We start from the raw sequence: 20,464 nt of genomic DNA on the forward strand, positions 1-20,464 counted from the left end.
CCAGCCCACCTGCCCAATCCGCCCCTGGTCAGACTTTAAAAGAAACACCTACTCTTAACACGACGGACATCGTCGTTTGCCGTCATGAATGTAATTTAATTAGTATTTCGCATAAATGTGTCGGTACTATTAATACGGAAAGTTCAGTGTTTCTCCATCTTTCCGCTACTATCCTATCATAAAGGAAGACGACGAAGCAGTCGACGATATGACGTAGGGGAAGTAAGGTCGGCGCTAGGGCATGGTGACAAAGGCGACCGCCTAGAGCGCCGCACTCAACGGCACTTATTGGGGGCCAGCATAAATCCGTCAAGGGGGGTGGTCGAAGTCTGGACCCGGAACCCCCCTGGTCTACGCCACTTGCCCGCACTTAGCGGGGGTTTTTGGTTCCCCCCGTACTTAGCGGTACTTATTGGTGCGCCCCCTCTTTTTTCCTTCAATCGCGTTGAGAGAAGGGGCCCCTTCTCACTAGTTAGGGCCCCGCACTCTCTAATTCCGGGCCTGAGGGGGAAGTTGGACTTCACTTCACGCAAATTCTCACCCACTGGCTTTCTGTATCTACCTATCGGTCGATTTAACGTCTTAGGTTAGCTTTGTTGATATTCGGTCTATGCCTGCTCTTCTTTGAAATGTTCTGTGTCGCTAATCACTTACTCACAGTTCATAGGAATCGTTTTGTATATCTTAACTTTACCTATTATCTAGATACAGATATTTTTACCTTGAGATAAAATCATTTTTTACTGGGTACTATATTTAAGTGAAGAGGTGTTCGAGGAAATATCCGATACGCGAATATAACTCTCGACTACGTATGAGAAGTTAAACAGTATAGCACGTTTAGATAATTATAGCTGAACCAGATAAAAGTATCTTTACACTAACAATCAACAGATACGCTAGATACTTTAACCTTAGGTACAAATATCTTTTACCTAGATACCAAATCGCTGAACACTGATGCGCCATCAAAATTCGAAATTTTCTCCAGCGAGCCGCCAAGTGAGGCGTTTTAGAACGTATGTCTACGAGCGAATAAGTCAAAGAGAGAAAATTGCACCAGGCGATAGACCAAATATAGGTTAACGTTTCTTGTATTGTAGTCTACTACACTATAGTGAGACTAGCTCTCAGTTCAGCTTACCAGGGTAAGATTCGTTATAAAGTTATAATACCTACATGGAGCCTTGTAGGAAAACAAAAATTTTAGGTAGGGCCAAGGGCTTTAATTTGTTTTTTCTCGTGAATTTCTAGGTAGGGCCAAACCAATTCTAGGCAGGGGCGGGCCCTACCGGCCTCCCCCCTGGTGACGGCCCTGTGCAGATCACGACTGCCTAACGTTTTTAAAAGAATTAAATTTATCGCTAGATGTCAATGTAATTCCCGTAACTTATAAATTGAACAAGGCGAGCTAACCCTACAGTTTCCAAAGGCAAATACTGGAAAACCACTCAATTTAATATGAAAACCACATTTTATTAAAATGGTTTAACCAAAGAAAATATAGAAGAGGAATAGAAACTATTCTCTTTGGTTTAAAATATTGATTTTAATAGATACAGTCATAAATAATAACAGAGTGAACATACAAAGGTGATTGTGCTAAAAAGGTAACTTATTTTGATACTCTTCGAATTTTTAAATGCATTTCTTATCACAAAGCAACAACAACAATATTATTATTATTTGGCTTTTTTCTTGGAACAAGCAACGCACAACAATTGCGGTTTCTTAACGCCCTCCCCGGCGGCCTGTTGCCACTGCAACTTGGTTCCCTCGGGACCCGGAGTTTTGGATCCGCACAGCGCGCATTGTCCACAGAGCTGGCAAATCCACCGACCACTGGGTAAATTTTTCAACCCGACGCAGAAAGTGTGAAAGCCGCGATCACACTTATCGCAAAACATCATTTTCTCTTCGTCGTACGGGTCCATACACAACATGCAAGTCTTACACTCCATGCACTGCCATTCGTAAGTTTTAATGACGGACACCAATTCCGCGGGTAGTTCTAAACAGCTCGGATGGGCGCTAGTTTTGCACTGGCTGCAATGAATAAGATCTTCGGGTTGCGACTGTTTATTCTGTTCGTGATTGCCGTGGCATATTTTGCAGGGAGACGGGACGTCTTTGGGCTTAAAGTAGACGTCGTTTTTGGCACCACCGGTGGTTTCGGAACCGGAACTACTGTCACCGCCGCTTCCGTCTTGGGTACCTAAACTGGAACTGCAACACGAAGCTTCCGAATCCGAACCGTCCGAATCGGAATTGCTACCGTCGGAACCCGGTGGTACGTTGATACTATTTAGTTCGTGCAACGGACCGTATAGTACCGTGTTCAAGGGCATGTACTTGAGTTCGTTAGGGGTATATTTTCGGTAGTAATCTTGGTATTGTCCCGGTGTTAACGCCACGGGATATTTTCCGACTTTGGTCGCTTCCGCGTCCAATTTGCGTTTTTTGGATGCGGGGACGTGTATCGTGTACGTTTGAAGGTCGAAGGACATTTTGCGTTCGTCTCGACGTTCCTGGTTCAAATGGGCGTTATACTCGGAGGCGGATTTCATGGCTTTTTTCAACAAGTCCCTGATTTTATTCTTATCCAAATTGGCGGCTGCATATTCTTTATTCTTAATGGCGATCGCTTGTCGTTGCTTTTCTTGCTGGGCGCGAATATATTCCTGATACTTTTCTGGGTAATCCTTGGCCATCAGTTCCATCACGTCTTCGGAGCGGAGGGCCGTTAAGCCCAGGTCGCATTGAGTCTCGGACACCACGTTTCTTTCTTTCAAAAAGACGCGTTCTTCCTTGTCAACGTTGCGTCTTGGGAGGTCGGGGTGTTTCCGTTTGAAGGATTTCACCCCCAGAAACTCGCTTAACTGTTCTTGAAGAATATAAAACTCGCCTTTTTCCGGTGGCCATTGGTATTCGAAGATACTGGACGCGGGATGACTAGTCGGTGGCGCTTCCCTGGCCGACTTTTTGGAGCTGACGCTGCCCACGCTATCACGCGATTCTTCGTCGTTGACTTTAGTCGTCGGGTCGATGCTATCTTTAAGTTTGGCTCCCGGAAGTTTATTCGGGTCCAAAGACCACGAGCTTTGAGTGTCTTCTTCTATAAATGGCACCGTTCCATTATTCTCGACAGCCTCGTCGACTAGGTTGGCGGCTTTGGGTTTTATGAAGCTAAAATCTTCGTTTTCACCCAAACTAGCCGGTAATGAGGCGTCATTGAGGCTAGCTTCGTCGATGAAACTAACGCCTTCGAAGTCCATGGCTTCCGGGACAAGCTTTTCTTTTTCTTCTTCGAGATCTAAATTGATGACGTCCGTGTTTGTGGTAGGTTCACCGCTTTGTACGCTAGATAATACTGAAGTGTCCGGTTTGGGGGAATCCGTGGTGTAGATGGTAAAAGCTTCAATGGGTTTGGGTTCGGATACTTTCGGTGTCTTCGTATCTGAAGATGGTTGAGTACAAGCAATTTTGGATGGTACTACGGTATGACCTTGATCAGTCGCGAGTCGCTTTAGAGTTAAGGGTTCCACTTTGGGTACGGAGGTAGTTAGGGACGTGTCCCTAGAGACAGTTTTAGCCGGTGCCGTGGTAATTTCGAAACGTTGATTCGTACTACTGTCTTTACTGGAAGTGGCTGGGACGACGTGAAGTTGAATTCTCGACATCGTTTCGTCGCCAGACTTTTTGGGTGGTAGAGCCTCGACCACCGATCTAGTGGAAGACACCGGTTTGATTATAAGCCTCGGTATCGGTTCCGGTTTGACAGGCGACGTTGGTGGTGGAACTATGGGTTTGATATTTAGTTTCTTGATAGTTTCCCCGCTACTCGAAGCTGTGATGGGTCGGATGATGATCCTGGTTGAGGTTATGGGTTCGCTCGTATGCGTTTTGGCCATCAAGGATTTCGATGGCGTTTTAGGCGGTACCGTGTCCTTACTAGAAGCGGGAACTTCGATGGCGATTTCGGTTGGTTTCGATTCGGATACCGGCTCCAAAATAGGTTTAATATGGATCGTGGTAACTTTGGGTGTTTTAATTTCAATTGGCGCGATGACTTCCGATTTGTTTGTTATCGCTATTGGGATACTTGTGACAGTCTCGATATTTGGTATGATGGTTGCGATGATTTTGGCTGCTTCCGTGACTAGTTGGGTTACTGGTACAGCTTTAGAGGTTGCTGGCACTGGTACCGGAGTTTCTTCTTGGTTTATTGATGGTTGCTGACTTATGATTCCTGCTGGTATAATCTTCGACGATGGGGTATGTTTTACCACGGGAATTGGTAGCGTTTTTTCCTGCACTTGAGTTCGTAGAAGTACTTGTTGTAATAATTGCGTTTCTGGTTGTGACTCTTGCGGTTTCTCAATTTGGATTGCAGTCGCCGCTATTGTTTTTAAACTTGAATATGGTAATGTTGGCGTAACGGGAAATGACACAGCTTGAACCGCTGGTTTTCCCACAAGTGGAACTGGTACCACCTCGATAGTCGGTTTAGACACAACTATATCGGGAACGGCTTCAATTGCAGCTTTCGTGACCACTGGCATGGTTACATTTTCTGAGGTTGGTTGACTAACGGATGATGAAGACTCTCCAACTACTTGTTCGATAAGGGGTTGCGTTACTGCTGATATTTCTTTAATATTTGGTTCAGCTTTAGCGGGTTGAATTTCTGCTGTTTGCTTTTCAACAGTTGGTTCGACGTTGGTCGCTAATTGCTCGGTAATTGGTTCCGTTTTCAGCGGTTCGTGTTCAATAATTGGTTTGGTTTCCGCAGCTATCTCTTTAAATTTTGGTTTATTTTGGGCGTCTAATTGTTCAGTATTTGCTGTAGCGAGTTGTTCAGTAATTGGTTCTGTAGTTAGTTTTAAAATTGGTTTATTATCGCCTGCCAGTTGTTCAACGATTGGTGCTGTTGGATTTTCAATAGCACGGTGTGGTTTTTCACTAACTGAAAGGGGTACAGTCTCTAAGATTGATGGAACAGTTTCCACGGACGGTTTGTCTGGAACTTGTGTCGGTTCCACTTTAGTTACTTCGGCAGCCTGAGGAGGCTCATTTTGTACTACAGAAGAAATTTCTGTCAAAATGTCCGATTTCGTTGTACTTGAACTATTAATTTCAGATTCTTCGATTGGTTTAACAGAAATTGGTGGAACCAACTCCAATATTTGATCCACTTTATCTTTAACTGAAACTAATATACCTTCCGAAACGTTAGATCCTAAAGTACTTAATGAAGGAACAGGTGTTTCGGTACTTTGCAACTTCGGAAGTCCAATTGTCTCTGGTTCAACAACATCAGTCTCAGTCTCACTAGTCGAGGAAACCTTGTTTACATCTACTGTTTCTGGTAGCAGTGATACTTGGGTACCGGAACTAACCTCCTGGTCTATTGATGTAGGCATTACTGAATTTTTTTCATCAGGAATCTTGGCTTCCAACCCTGTGGCTACACAAGGAAGAACAATTTTAGAATCATCCGAAGAGAGAGGTTCAAAGCATGATGCCAGACTAAGGACAGAAGCTGATGAAGATGAAATAGATTGTTTATTTGGCTGGTTATGAGACAGTAAATGTTGTGATGGTTCAACATGGATTCCCAATTTGGTCGACGGTACACAGGCAACCGAAGGACCAAGAAGTGGGCTAACAGTTAGCAATGGGTTGTTTTGAAGCAATGATTCGGGTGAGGGTTCCAAAACCAAGCCCTGGGTGTCAGGTTCAAGCGGTAGGCTTATGAGATCATCTAAGGGAATGAAAGTTTCCAACTCTGCCTTGGCCAGAGAGTCAGTGTTAAGAGATACGGATAGTTCTGAGTCACATGGGTTAACATTTGTTATATCAGGTCGGGAGGGTTCTGGTATATTGGTAGTTGAATCCGGTTCGGTTACATCAGGAACTGCCATACTCGGCCTTTCTATAATTTGGTTGGCAACATGCACTGCTTCTGAATTAATCGTGGACATTTCTATGGGTAAAGATTTCAAATTAATTGCTGTTACTGGTTGATCAGTCTTGTTATTTGTGGTTAAGTTTTCCACTTTTTCAAATGTGCTAGAGCTTACAGGGGGCTCAGAATTTAAGTTACTATTAGATTTAGTTATAATATCATTCATTATGGGGTCAGAAGGGTCGATATTAGTTGTATCAATACTAAGCAAAGGTTCAGTCTGGCTATCAAACTGAAATATATTATCAAAAGATTTACCTTCAATGTTTGATTTGTCTACGAGTTCTACAGCATTCAAAGACTTAACAGGGTCTAAACTACTTGTTTCACTTTGCACATTATCAAACTGAATCATTTCCAAGGGTTTATTGTCAGATAATAAAGATGAATTTGCAGTATTTAATTTTAAATTGGTATAAGTGTTCGATACGCTATAAGCATCAACCACAGGTTGACTTGGAATCTCACTAAACTCAAGTAAAGGTTTAACACCTCGTTTTTTGTGTAATAATTCTGAGGTTATGACCATAGTTGGATTATCATTTAAAATATTTCTATCACTACCAGAATTGACTGTTTCAAATGTTGCAGTATTGGCCAAATCTTCGGAAGGTAAATCTTCAGATACTAAATTATCTTCCACAGAATCTATCAAAACAGCGGACAATATTTGGGGATCTATGACGCTAGACTGAATATCAGACGATGTTTCCGCTAAACTATCAAAATCTAATGAAACTGTAGTAAAACTTTCAGACTCTGTGGAGTTAATCAAATTGGTTTCCGAGACAAGATTTTGCGAAACCTGATCAATTTCAAAGACAACATTAGCTTGAGTTTCAGACATAAAGGAACTAGATATGTCCATTTCTGTTCCATACATGGGGTTATCAGGCATTGGTATATTGCTAATAGACATTTCTACTTCATCAACAGACATAACATTATCAATTTCACTAACAACGTTACTAGTACTTTGTACAGGGTTTTCAATTATATCATTTTCTGGGGAACTATCAGATTCTAACAATAGAACATTTTCATCTACAGACATCTCGTCTAGGGGTATAACACTATCAACTTTATCAGCTTCATCAATTATATCAGAACACGAAATTACGTTAGAGTTATCATTTAGATCAAAATTATCCATCGTGATAATATCCACACCAAGGTTAGAATTAGAATTAGTGCTGTTTATAAGATCAAGATTATTGATATTTTCATTTTCCATGTCCAGTCGGGAAACTGTACCAGTACAGGGTTCGAGATTACTGACATCGTAAAAATTAATAATTTCAATGTCACTGGGTTCAGCAATCATATCAGTACTCGTAATAATGTTGGATGAATTTGGTATTATTTGGTTAGTATTGCATGTGTCAGTTAGTGTTATGGACGAAGGTTCAGTTTCTCCAAATGAAATTTCCTCACCTTTTTCAACCACTTCGATTATATTGTCCGAACTGTCAACTTTGGCATCAGATGGGGTAAACTCACTGCTCTTTCCTTCTATGGTATCGACCGGTTGAACATCCTCAACCGCTTGTGGCAGTGATTGGGCTGCAGTATTTTTAACATTAAGCAAGTCCAAAACTACTTCGCTTTCTGCTATTTTTTCGCACGATTGTTCATCACCGGCAACCTCTTTACTCGACTCGATAACTGAACTAGATTCTATGGATTCGTTCGTATCCATTTTAAATAAGTAGTTTCAAAAATCGATATTCAATTTAACTAAATTTTAAGTATCAAAGTTTTAACTTAAAACGTATGCCTTGGCAGCAATCGGTACACATTGTAATGATTGTATTTGTATACACTATAAAACGCCACCTAATGGCATGAGTATGGCTTGAAAACAAATCGAAAAGCGCTAGTTTCGCCATCTATTCGTGGAATCTTTAAGCGTAAAAAATATTGAAACTATGACCGTCACAGTGTGACGTCGTATGGGCGCGCGAAAACCTGGTTTACGAATTGCGAAGAAAACAGTATTGAAGAGAACGTTTTAATCTAGTTTTTTTATAATCGAAAGAGAACATGAAAAAACTTCTTACCCTCGTTTTAGTCATTAATAATGATAAAATTCTACTCGGTATGAAAAAACGTGGTTTTGGTGTCGGGAAATGGAATGGTTTCGGCGGAAAAGTGGAAATTGGAGAAGATATCGAATCTGCAGCTAGAAGGTTAGTTGTTTTTAATATTGTTCCGTTCACATTTCACAATTAGTTTATCGCTTGAGCTAATAGTTTATTGCTTTGGATAAAAGAAAAAATAAAGTAGATGTATTTATAGAGGGGTTTAAATAAGAGAAAATTCTTCGCATTCAATAATTACAGAAGTATATGAAAACGTTTTTGAAGTAATAGGCGCTTAAATAAATCCTCCTCTAAAGAAATCGCCAAGAAGTAATATTTCCGAGAGCCAGGACCCACAAGGTATTGTTAATATAGTGCTTGAGGAAATAATGGAAACTTTTCACCTGTAAACAGAACTTCGTGTTTTTGACAAGCCTTAAAGGCGCACTATCAAGGTACGTGACCCCGATACCAGCTTCTTTTAAAGGAAAATATTTTTACAAAAGGCTGGTTCCAGGGCGTAAATATTTTACAGCTGTAGAGTGGTGCCACCCATGGACACTGTATAAAAATAAAATCCCCCACTCTTCCACCCCTTCAGAGAGTTATTCCCAAATACTATGAACTGACCAGGGGGTCAGTCTGTAGTAAGAACGGCATCCTCTAACCAATGAAAACTATACACAAGAAAATGAACGACTTTTGACGGGTTGCGTTCTCCTTGTGTGAGGTGCTGTGTTTGTTGCTCCTAGCTGCCGTAAAGTTAAAAAATTTCCATTATTTTAACAAGCACTATATAAACAGTGACTGACTCTCGGAAATATTACTTCTTGGCGATTTCTTGGGAGGATGATTTATTGAAACGTCTATTCACTTTATTTTGGACATTTGGCGGGGGGCATCCATGTTTAGGAGGACGACCACCAATCCCCCAACGGGTGGTCGGAAAACTTCCGCCACGGGCAGGGGCGGATTAACCCTTTCGGCGCCTTTAGGCACAGAAAAATTTGGCGCCCCTAGGCATTGGTCAGCTAAGGAGGGGCGTATCGGTTTTTAATAAATAAATATATTTTAGTTTCCCCAAACCTTTTCGGCGTTATTTTTAGTAGGGGCAAGCCAAGTATATGGACCATGGGGCTTTATCAGAGTTTTGGCGCCCCTAGAAAAATGGCGCCCTAGGCACGTGCCTACTTTGCCTAATGGTTAATACGCCCCTGGCCACGGGTGTCCCCACGTATCCCCCCGTTGGCGTGGCCGTTACACTTATCTCACCCTGGTTAATCAGTTATTGTGTGCTGGTGTCTAAGGCCTTGGGTCGACACCGATGTGTGTATCTCAACAAAAAAAAACGATAAATGCATAGAAATGCCATTAAAAAATAGTCTGCTTCCTCATTTCTATTCAGTTGCTTCCAAAATCCGCCCGAATAAAAAAAATAGTCTCGCACTATTTTTCCTTCCTGGGGATGTATTCTGAAAAAGCAAAGGATGCCTGCGAAAGTAAATATTTGACAAGAATAACATTAGCGGTATGAGGAGATGGATACTTCGTATTTATATACTTCTGGTTATCGATAAAGATAGTAGAGAGATTTTACAAGATGACGTCAAAGTTAAATTCAATTTTAAACCACGTTCGAATTTATATACCATTTGCATTTCATTTTTATTTACACCTAATAACCTTTTCAGTTTACATAGAGACACGTATCGGTCAACGCAAGAAGCTCAAACGGTGTGTTTTAAATAGCAAATCCTCTGCTTAGGAGTCGAAAATCCCTCTAGAACAAAGAGAATTAATTTCAATTTGGGTAAATCCTCCAATTTCTACCAATAGCACTCTAATGGAAAATAGTGATGTCACCCGTGTTATTTGACCATAGATAAATTTAATTCTCCAAAAATGGCGCCCACTAGTTTACAGTGAAAAGTACTGTGAAATTGGGAAGATAATACTTTTAAAAATAAGAAAAAGTTGACTTCTTTTTCGCCTCAGAGTAAGCTAATAATTTCCGCCAAGTAACCGGAAGTTAATTTTTTTTTACTTTTATTTCCTGAGGGGAAAGTTATCAATCACTGTTTTCTAACAAATTATATTGATTGCAACACTTTTTTGTACTTAAATTATAGAGAACTAATGGAAGAATGCGGTTTAACAACCAACTATTTAAATAAAAGAGGAATTTTAACTTGCGAATTTGAGGGTAATTCTACAGCCATGGAAATACATGTGTTTACTACAAACAAGTTTTGTGGAAGAGTTATGGAAAGTGATGGTAATTCTAATCTGTAACCAAAAATGCATATCTCTACATTTTTCTCGTAACTATTATCCTTTAAGGCCGACTACATAAATCTTGGTTTACTCTGTCTTTCACTGGAAGTAAGCTTACTGCAATACACGTGTGCCATGCAGTCAGCCTACTTCCAGTGAAAGACAGAGTAAACCGAAGATTTATGTAGTCGGCCTTTAAAATATTTGAATGCATTTAATTAAATTTCAGAAATGATGCCACGATGGTACAATGTAACCGAAATACCATACGAAGAAATGTGGGCAGATGATAAATTATGGTTTCCCTTGTTATTAAAAGGAGAACAATTTATCGGGTATTTTAAATTTGCAGAAAATCAGGAAGAAATTATAGAAAATAAACTAGAAGTTGTTACCAAACTTCCATAAAACAATACGTAAATATGTACAAAGAGTGTGATATCATGGATTAAATAAGTAGCTTTCAATCCATGGTGATATTAAACAGATTTTAACATTTTGCAAGCATTTATTGTAGTGTTCTTTACATATCAATTTATTTTAAACAGTTGAAAACAAGTCTTTGTTTCTTTGGATATGCAGAATTCTATAAAAATTACTGCTTTTCCCAGAAAAAAAGCTAATAAACATCAATACTTGACCAATTTTTTTTTATTAGTCTGGTACACCACAATTTAGTTTTGGCCATGATTCTTAACGCAGCTATGAAAACAACTAATATTTCTAGTAGCATTATGCACTTTTCAAATAATGCTTATAAAACCAGATTAAGTTTATTTTTCAAACATATTTCAGTATTAAAAGTTAACTTTGGTGTATTAAACGGCCCCAATACAATTTTAAAAGCTTTGTCTGAAAAGGATATCCCATTTTTACATCCTGTTGGACACCAAATTTAAAATAATCGGCGAATTTTGAATAAATTTTGATTGTTAAAAAAAATCTTATGAATGCCCCAAATGTTTGGAAAACCTTTGACTCAAAAAAATGTTTAAAAAAATATTTGCATATATATTTTGGAGCTATAATGGCATGTTAATAAGCTCGATAACTAATAATCACAAACTAAAATTACAGACTAGGCTTTAAATTAATTAAATAAACTTCCGATTATCTTTTCAACCGAGTTATGATATGATTATCTTTCCAATACACGAAACAAGGCTTAGTTCAGAGTAAAATAAAGGGAGTATTAGGAAAATATTGGTCTAAACCATTGAATTTGGAATAGTACCACTAAATTACAGTTTCAATCTGCCTCCCCCAAAACAAATTTTTCAAAATTGAGAACTATCAATTTTTTTTGCGTCAGCGGGAATTTTAAACTGATATGTTAAGACTTTGAAAATGATAGATGGCGCCACTGTATAATGATAGAATTAACAGCTGAGTGCACGGACCCGAAATTTCAGAATAGTTTTGCGAAATCACGACTCCCGAACGCGCCTATTTAATGCTAGCGGTACTATTCCCAAGTCAATGGTCTAAATACAGCAATAAAATAGCTGCAATTAAGCAGGAAATAAAATTAAAATGTTATGGCAGCACTGTAGAGTTCCTTAGAGAAAACAACATTACTAAGCCTTGTGTTGCATTTTATATTTGGTAAAAATCACATCATTGAGAACACCTTTGAACAAAAAAATTAAAGCGTTCCTTCAAAATCAAATTGTTAAAACCTCGATAAAATTTGAATGGTTATAAAATACTTTAAAAACTTTTTCAACATTCATAATCATCACGTATTTATCTTTAAAAAAATTAAAATTTAGGCGAACCATATTAAGCCCAAAACAAAAAAAGGCGGATCGAGGCACAATTATTTCAGTTAAAATTATTAAAATTATAATGACCCCCAAAAGCGACAAACTACTTAAAATACTTTGAGATTAGGAAAATTAAATATTTGTGCGCCTTAAAATAGTTAACTTAATTCAAAATTGCACAAGTAAAGCTTAAGTACTATTCTCAAGGAAATTTTAACCCACAAATTAGTTAAGACCTGTAGCAAAGCCCAAGATAGATACTTATATGCAAGTTACGTACTCACAACCTTTCAAAGTACCGAATATATTACTAGTTTAAATATTCTAGAAAAAAATTAAAGGGTCCTTTACCTAATTTAATTAAGTCTAAACTACATTAGTTCTCACGTTTTTTTCTTATCTTTCTTGGCAAATTTCCACAAAGTTTCATCTTCTTTAGCCTTGGTTTTAGCATCCTCTTTGGCCTTGGTTTTAGCTTCCTTTTTATCCTTTGCATCCTTATCTTTGTCTTTAATATCTTTGCTTTTGTCGCGTTTAATAAACTTTAGTTTGTGTTTCTTTTTCTCTTTCTTGGCCTTGTCATCTTCCACAATTGGCTCTGAGACTGACGTTGAATCGGGAGAGAGTCGTTCTTGGAGTTGACCTTCAAAAAATTTAGTCAAATAGGCCTTTAAGATTTTGTCTAAAAATTAAGTATTATTTAATTAAAATGAGTTTCTTTACCTTCTATTATAATAACGAATTGTGACGCATGTGGAATACAATTATAAACTTTAATTCAAGAATTTTGTAAAATAAGCCTTTAAGCCTTAGTAAAAAAATTTGGGAGCTGTTTAATTATTTAAAACCAGATTAATTACCTTCTATTATAAATAATTACGAATTGTGAAGCATTGGGCATACGATTTTGAACTTTAATTCCAGATTTTAGTCAAATATGCTTTTTAAGCAGATCCTAAGCAAAGTTGAAATACTAAAAATCTAAAATCTTTACCTACTACTGAAACTATTTATGAATTGGCGCCAAATTTGAAAATCCTATGCCCCCATGCGTCATAATATTTTGAAACTTGGCGCCATAAAATATCTCGATGGCGCTGGGGACAACTCGATAGAATAACTTAAGCCAAAAGCCAAGGATCCTCAAAAATAAGTAAGTTTTTGCGCAACTCGTTCGCCATAATCATACTGCGCCATCCTTCTAAGAAATTACAAATTATGGTATCAATGTAATGATTTTGTATTCTTAATCATTTATAACATGAATATATCTAGCTAGATATTTTTATTATTACATAATTTATCTATAAATAATTTTATTAAAAATTAAGATTTAATTGATGGCGCATCATAGTCTATTTTAATTTACCAGGATTGTTGCATTAAAAATTCCAATAGTTTCCCTAGAAATTATTTGACATTGTCGCAAGACATTGATATTTCCCATTATATACTCCTTTTCCCCAATCAGGAACCAGTGGTGCACCCATGATTTTTTTTTATGGAGGGGGCCCGGATTGATCTAAAGAACTAAGTTGAGAAAATTTCAAGACTTTTAATGAAATTTTTTTTATTTCGTTTTGCCCCCCCCTTGGGAGCGCGAATGTCAGGAACAGTCTATATTTGCGACGACCTGGTTGGAATTAATTATGCAGCAGAGATAGGTACATAAAAAGATAGTGTTATAGCGAAGTATTTCAAAGCCTTATTCGTACCTTGTCTTTGCGCCATTTGTTCTTGAATGCTCATATCCTCATCTTGAACTCGCTGACGATCCATATCCATACTTTCGACAATTTCGTTTCGCAGTTCCACAATCTCGATCAAACGCTGCAGCAAATGCTCTTCTTTCTGCTTCTCTTCCTCCGTTTTTAATTTATCTGTGCAAAAATTAAATTTTTAAGACTTATTCCATAATATGTAAAGTGCATCTTTGTTAAAAAACCTGGTTTGGACGCAACTAAACGATATTTGTACTCGATATCGGCCTGTTCTTGCTCGAGGCTTTGTGAACGTTTGCTAAACAAAGAGAACACAAATGAATTAGAAAATGGTAGGTTTAAAGATGGTAACAGTGTACTTACATATACATGAGTTCAGCCTGCCTTCGGAACAAAATATTTTTTTGATTAACCAGCTCAAAAAGTTGCAGTATCAGTTCTTCTTCGTCAACTGATGCTTCCTCTTCATCTAAATAAATCAAGGGAAAAATCAAATTTAAATAATATATCTCATTAAACCGATGCACATTAGTCTATTCAGAAGATCCTTTTACCTAGGAGCAACAAACACAACACCCCACACAAGGAGAACGCAACCCGTCAAAAGTCGTGGATTTTCTTGTGTACGTTTTTCATTGGCTAGACGCTTTAGCGCCTGCTGGCGTCGGAAGGGGAAAATATGGAAATTGTCTTCCCCCCCCGCCCGTAAAACGTTCAGCGTTAAGGTTCGTGACGCTCGTCCAATGAAATTCCTACACAACCCTTCGTTAGAGTGCGTTCTCCTTGTGTTTGTTGCTCCTAGCTTTTACAGGGGTAACGCCATTAGAGGCCGATTTTTAAATGCCCCAAGTCTTACTAGATGGCACCAACAGTCTGAAAAGTACACATTTAAATTATCTAAAGACTGCAGAAATATTTAATTTTCTAATTTATTTTTTTGATGGTGAATTTTTGGCCACTGGTTTAAAGTTTTTAGTTTTTTTACATTAGTATTTACATCGAGTTGGGAATAAATAGAGGTACAACTAAATTTGGCTGGCGCGGAACCAATTTCGTTCCATAAGGAGACTTTATTTACTTTATCGTTCTACCGTGGCGGCATCTGTCTCTAGTGGTGGCTACTATATTGCAATTGAATTTTTTCGCGAATCTGATGCGAAATTGAAATGTATCATTTCTCGTAACAAACAAACCTTTGAAGTTGTTTAAAAATAATTTTATTTTGTCAACACGATCCTTTTTAACTCAAGTTACGGTGAGTTAGCTAATAATTATTTATTTTTAGCCCTGTAACTTTACAAAATATAGATGGCGCTACCACCTAATTGTAAAGATTAATTTCGTAGTCTTATCAGAACAGGTCCCGCGTAACCATGGCAACCGAAATCGTCATTGTAATCCTAGCAGTAATATTCCCAATTCAATGAGTATTTACTCCCTTTCCAACAAATATTTTAAATTGGCGCCATCTAGTATAAATGAAAGAATTAAAATCGAGCCTCTAAAAGGGCTTTGTTCTAAATGTTTATTTCCCTGTAAGCAATTTGTAAATCGGCTGTGAACGCGATAGAAAACATACCGCCCTGGTTGAAATCACGGATCATAGTTTCCAAGTCGCGTCCTTGACTTTCCAAATCTCGTTGTTTGTCCTCGATTTCCATTAGTTCTGACTGTATTTCTTTTACGGGAATCATTTTAATCTGTAAAAGAACAGCCATAATTAAAATGATATAAAATTTCCTAGAGAATAATGCAAAATGTACTTGTCTTCTTGGTGGTATGGGTACTGATGGCGCGGGTCGCTTCTTCTTCTTCCAATACCCGAAGGTATTATTTGGGTCATCTTCGATTTTATCCGGCGCCGAGTCCACCAATTCCTTCATAGTTTTATTATTCTGTTCCTTCATCGCTTTCCCGCTTAAATCCTGACTAACTTGACTCGAATCTTCTTGAATATCGGATTTCTTAGGCGTGGACGCCAAGGGTGGAGGAAGTAATGGTGGTCTAGGCGCGGCCTTCTTCGAAGACCTAGGTGACCCAGGCAGAGACCCTCGCGAGAAATTTCGACTGGGACTCGGAGATCCTTTAAAACTGATATTTAAATCGGAATGATGTCCATCGCGACCGCCCACTTGCAAAGACGGCGGCAAAGGGGCGGGTCGCTTCTTATGCCTTCCCATTGTCCCGGTTCGTCTCGAGGATGACCTCGGCGTGGTCGGTAGCGATTGGTGCGACAGGTCCATGGAGAAACGACTGTCCCTGGACAAACTTTGAGTATCTATGGAATCGTCGTCGTCGCTGTCCCCGAACGGATTCAACTTCGAGTCATAAGCTTCAGTTTTGGAGAGAGACAGGCTGGACGTCGATTGAAAACTAGGAGTCGGGTCCGTTTTGTCGTTGACTGGAGTTGTGGGTTCGTCTTCCTCGTCGTCGAACGGGTTCAAATCATCCGGATATTCGTCCTTATTCTCTTCGGCTACTTCTTCGTCGTCGAATGGGTTGAGATCATCGGGATATTCGATTTCTGGCGCGACAGGAGGTTTTAGAGGGACTACTTGCCTTTTGGATTCTTTGATTACCGGTTTCGGAGGACGGGCTGGTTTGACCTTGACTACCACCTTCACTTCTTTCGGAGGTTCGGCGACTTCCGGGGACGATAAGTCCTCGCCGAAAGGATTCGAGTCTTTAGTAGGATTGTCTTCTTTTGGCAAATTCTCCTTATTCTCTGCTTGGGTCGTTGGCACATTCGTGGTCAATTTGGCGGGGAGAAAATCTGGTTTTTCGGGAACCTTGGGTTTGGTAGGCGACTCTTGATTCGTTTTGACTTCGATGCCGCGTTGCGTTTCGTGGGATTTCCACTTAGAAGTCCCCGACAAGGGGCTTTGATACGTTCCTTTCAATTCCAAAGAATCGGGCCTCTTATCCGGGGAGGTAAGCTCTGTAGGCGGCAAGCTCGACCTGGGCGAGTTCGACGTTGCTTGTAGACCACCCGACCTACCTTTCCGCAAAGGCGAGACTGGCGTGACGGAGGAGATGACGGGCAGGCTTAGGGTAGGACTCGTTGGCGTCGCGGATGTTGCTGAGGGTAAGGCACTGGTATCGGTCCCGGAGAGTTGCCAAGAGGACACGTCCACGGATAACCGTTTCATTTTCCTAGGAGTTTTTTGAGGAGGTTCTTCGGGAACCGATTCGTTATTTTGAGTTTTTGCGTCCGGCGGTACTTCGCTAGAGGGCAGTTCGGGCGGTACTTCGCTAGAGGGCAGTTCGGGCGGTACTTCGCTAGAGGGCAGTTCGGGCGGTAATTCGCTAAAGGGCAGTTCGGGCGGTAATTCGCTAAAGGGCAGTTCGGGCGGTTTCGCTTCGGCATCTTCGGATATTTCACTTTTTGGGGCTTCGGGGCTGCTGATTTCCGTTTTGCACTCCGGATAATCGAAGGAAATTTTATTCACCGGCGTTTCTAAGTCCTCCGCTTTATCACTAGAATTAGAATCCTTAATATCTTCGTTAATTTTAATATCTACACTAAGACGACTGCTGTAAACACGGCCAACTTCGCCATCTTCATCAGAAATATCTTCCTTTTTATCCCCTAATTTATCAAAAATTTCCCTATCAGTCTTAGCTTCCGTAATAACTATCTCAGTTGTAGTCTCAGAAGCTTCCTTTAAAACTAAACCTTCGTCGATGGACAATTTCATCGACTCTTCTTCGGTTCGCGCGACATCCATCTTGTCGTCTTCCAAGCTGTGTTCGAAGAATTTCTTCCTAGCACTGATGAAAGAGTTGGATAGTTTCAATTCGCTGGCGCCGCTTTGGGACTCCGTATCAGTGTCGAAGGTCCCACTGTCTTCATCAAGCGCTATAGTGGCGCTGGTAGCAAGGACATCTGGAGGTTCTGAATCCGGAGTGGATACGTTCTCTTCGGAAGGACATTCGATGCATTCGAACTTGCCTTCGCTATCGCTGGCCGCGTACGCGCCAGGACGCAAAAGAGTCTGACACTTATTGCACGTAAAACAAGTTCGATGATACAGCTTGGAGTCCACCATTAAACGTTCCAGAATGTAGACTCTGTTGCCGCAAGCGGAGCACTTCTCGTCTTTGAAAAACCCTCTCGGGGCGACACCTGCAATCTGGGGTAAAAACAAACGCCGCTTTAGATCCATACAAGTACGCTAAAACACACTCTGAAGTTCCGAATATAGTTTCGTTGGAACTCAAATCTGGGACACTTTGTACTTTTGTCAATTTTGCATATACGTTGTGCAGATGTTTTCGTAACGCGTCAGTTTTTATTCCGAGCCTAATTAATACGCCTTGACAACTGTTCAAACAATGACGTTTGTTTTATTAAGTGTTTTCAATTTCATTAGGAAATGTACGCGTATTGATTGAACGCCCGATTAAATTTCTGGTTACACTAATTAGGCTTATCCCTTCCTCTTATTGTTAAAGAAACTAGCTGTACTCTATAGTATATCAATTATTTATAGGCCTTAATGTGTTTCTGATTACTATATTATTACCTTCATAATGTTCATATTTAAATGGTTTAAAAACCCTTTTAATTCCCTAATGATGGATGGTTGAGATATAATTGTAATTCTTGGGCGTGGAAAATTCATTTATTCATAAATATTTCAGTTTAAAAATCTAACTGCGGTTTACTAAACGGAGTCCAAAACCTTATTTTAAATAGGCCTCGTCTGAAAAGTATATAATCCACTTAATTTTAAAAAGATGTCAATCACTGCTGGAAGGCAGGAGGACAGAAAAATTGTCGTCATGGTATCAAAAGATTACTTCATAGATACTATGACGTCAAAAGGTGATACCCCTAATACTGTAACATCGTAGACCACTTTTACGGGTACGATGACGTCGGAAATCCCAATCAAAATAAGCCTAAGGTGTTCAGAAAACAAGTTGATAAAGAATGAAATATTCTTTTTAATTCGCTTAATATATAAAAAATGTTTTTTCTTCCAAATGCATACAAAATGTACATGTATATATATAAGGATGATAAAAAATACAAAAACACTACATAAACAACGTATATGCACAAAAGCAAATTCAACTAGTTGAAAGTTTCGTTTTTTTTTCCAATTGTTTTTTCACTTTGTTTTTATGCGTATTTTTTCCATAAAGCACGATTATTTAAAAAAATCTTTTGACTTGAGAAAAATACTGAATATCAACGAAACCAATATTCAGTTCTTTTTAGCGTGTGAATTTTTTGTTAAAATTTGAATAAAAATTGACGTTTTTAGTCCTGTAATGATACAAAAATGAAATAAAAATTTAAATCTAACATGCAACTGAACAATTAGCGTTTTTATTGTTGTAATCTGGTATTAAGAATCAAAGATTTTAATTGTAGATTAGGCCTTAGGAGAAGAAAGGAAGATTGGAACGAACGCCTCCCCGAAAAGTTAGAAACAAAAAGTTATTAAAAAGATATGATTAAAATAATTATAGACTTTTCCTCCTAATGACAGGTAGAAAAGAATTGTTAGATAGCGGAACAATAGTCATTCAAAAACCTTTTGAGGAATCAAATTATCGGAGTCCTGTATATTGTATGTTTTCGGAACCCGAAATTACCTTTGCAGGAAGGGATGGCGGTGCGAAAGCTCGATCGTTGAAAGGTCGTTTCATTGAAAGTTTACTTGTGTGAAGGTTGTTCGACGCTGAACCTGCGTGGTTTTAGAGAGGGATATATAGAACCCTTTGCGTTTCTTAGCGGGAAGTCATGACCCGCGGAGTAAACAAGCTGGTTTTCCATCGGTACTCTGACCCACTATTTTTTCACCTCTTGTCATAGGTAATATAGAGATTTTCAAATAATTTTGATTTCAAAATTAAACATTATTTCGTCACTTCCGGTTTCAGGCGCGACAATTAAAGGGAATATAACCTGCAAAACAACCTTTATGGAAGACCCCTTAATTTTTTCTAATTTCCCTCTACAGTGGCGCCAAACATTTTTAAAGTCAAAGGCAAGAACGGCAAACTTTGGCGTTCCAGACCAAATATCTGAGGTTATATTCCCTTTAACTGTAATACAGGGTTCGTACGAAAATTTCTGATCTAAAATCCCTGACTTTTCCAGGTTATCCCTGACCAATTTTTGCCAATATTCCTGACCTTTTTGGTTATATTTTTGGACATTTTTTTTATTATTTTAGGTCAAAAATTATTTGTTAATATGTGGTTTGGTTGTCTAACTAAAATCCCCGACTTATCCCCGACTTTCTACAAAATTATTTAAATCCCTGATATTTTTCCTCCATTTTACAGATCCCTGACTTATCCAGGTTTTCCAGGATATCCAGTTTCTGTACGAACCCTGTAATAAGTGTAGCTGCAGTTAGTAAGAATTTAATTTTTCATTAATTGCCAAATTCAACCATTTCAATTGCGCTTAGATTCCATTTCGACTGTGTAGTTCACAAAGTGACCACCGAATGGCGCATACTTCGATAATTTTTACATCGTGACTGCGAAAATCTGCTAACGCATCTGACATACTTGTGACGGAACAATATTATTAAGAGCGATACTAAAAAGAGCTACCCAAGGGGATTAGTCACTTCAGTAATAAGCTGTACAAATAGTAATCATGGGAAATCACAAACAATAAAATGATTA

The 20,464-nt window shown here is 39.0% G+C and overlaps 3 protein-coding genes across 6 annotated transcripts in view; 1 reads left to right on the forward strand and 2 right to left on the reverse strand.

The window, feature by feature from the left end:
- Positions 1-1,534: 1,534 nt before the first annotated feature.
- On the reverse strand, positions 1,535-7,777 carry LOC149961374 (uncharacterized). Of its 2 annotated transcripts, none has more exons than XM_090176856.1 (2): positions 7,403-7,777; positions 1,535-5,986 (listed from the first exon to the last, which is right to left on the reverse strand). In XM_090176856.1, the coding sequence occupies exons 1-2, from the start codon at positions 7,665-7,667 to the stop codon at positions 1,683-1,685; spliced, it is 4,569 nt and encodes a 1,522-aa protein (XP_090032982.1). In that variant the 5' UTR covers positions 7,668-7,777; the 3' UTR covers positions 1,535-1,682. The 2 variants fall into 2 exon arrangements, with proteins under 2 accessions (XP_090032982.1, XP_090032983.1); XM_090176857.1 differs by having other exon boundaries at positions 1,535-5,467; positions 7,403-7,776.
- Positions 7,760-10,955, forward strand: LOC149961375 (oxidized purine nucleoside triphosphate hydrolase-like). Of its 2 annotated transcripts, XM_090176877.1 has the most exons (4): positions 7,760-8,157; positions 10,179-10,324; positions 10,553-10,739; positions 10,872-10,955. In XM_090176877.1, exons 1-3 carry the CDS (start codon positions 8,012-8,014, stop codon positions 10,729-10,731), a joined length of 471 nt encoding a protein of 156 aa, XP_090033003.1. In that variant the 5' UTR covers positions 7,760-8,011; the 3' UTR covers positions 10,732-10,739; positions 10,872-10,955. The 2 variants fall into 2 exon arrangements, with proteins under 2 accessions (XP_090033003.1, XP_090032994.1); XM_090176868.1 differs by lacking the exon at positions 10,872-10,955 and having other exon boundaries at positions 10,553-10,822.
- The window catches only part of MICAL-like (protein), a 72,292-nt gene continuing 61,577 nt past the window's right edge, over positions 9,750-20,464 (reverse strand). For both annotated transcript variants that reach the window (XM_090176858.1, XM_090176859.1), the window contains exons 4-11: positions 19,418-19,509; positions 15,574-17,943; positions 15,390-15,510; positions 14,174-14,279; positions 14,035-14,108; positions 13,805-13,969; positions 12,477-12,732; positions 9,750-9,829 (exon numbers count right to left, since the gene is read on the reverse strand). In XM_090176858.1, coding sequence (XP_090032984.1) covers positions 9,811-9,829; positions 12,477-12,732; positions 13,805-13,969; positions 14,035-14,108; positions 14,174-14,279; positions 15,390-15,510; positions 15,574-17,943; positions 19,418-19,509 — 3,203 coding nt within the window. In that variant the 3' untranslated portion in view covers positions 9,750-9,810. The remainder of the gene's footprint in view (positions 9,830-12,476; positions 12,733-13,804; positions 13,970-14,034; positions 14,109-14,173; positions 14,280-15,389; positions 15,511-15,573; positions 17,944-19,417; positions 19,510-20,464) is intronic.

The sequence above is a fragment of the Leiobunum rupestre genome, chromosome 1 (assembly GCF_980474605.1).
Source record: "Leiobunum rupestre chromosome 1, qqLeiRupe1.1.hap1, whole genome shotgun sequence".
Taxonomy (NCBI): Eukaryota; Metazoa; Arthropoda; class Arachnida; order Opiliones; family Sclerosomatidae; genus Leiobunum; species Leiobunum rupestre.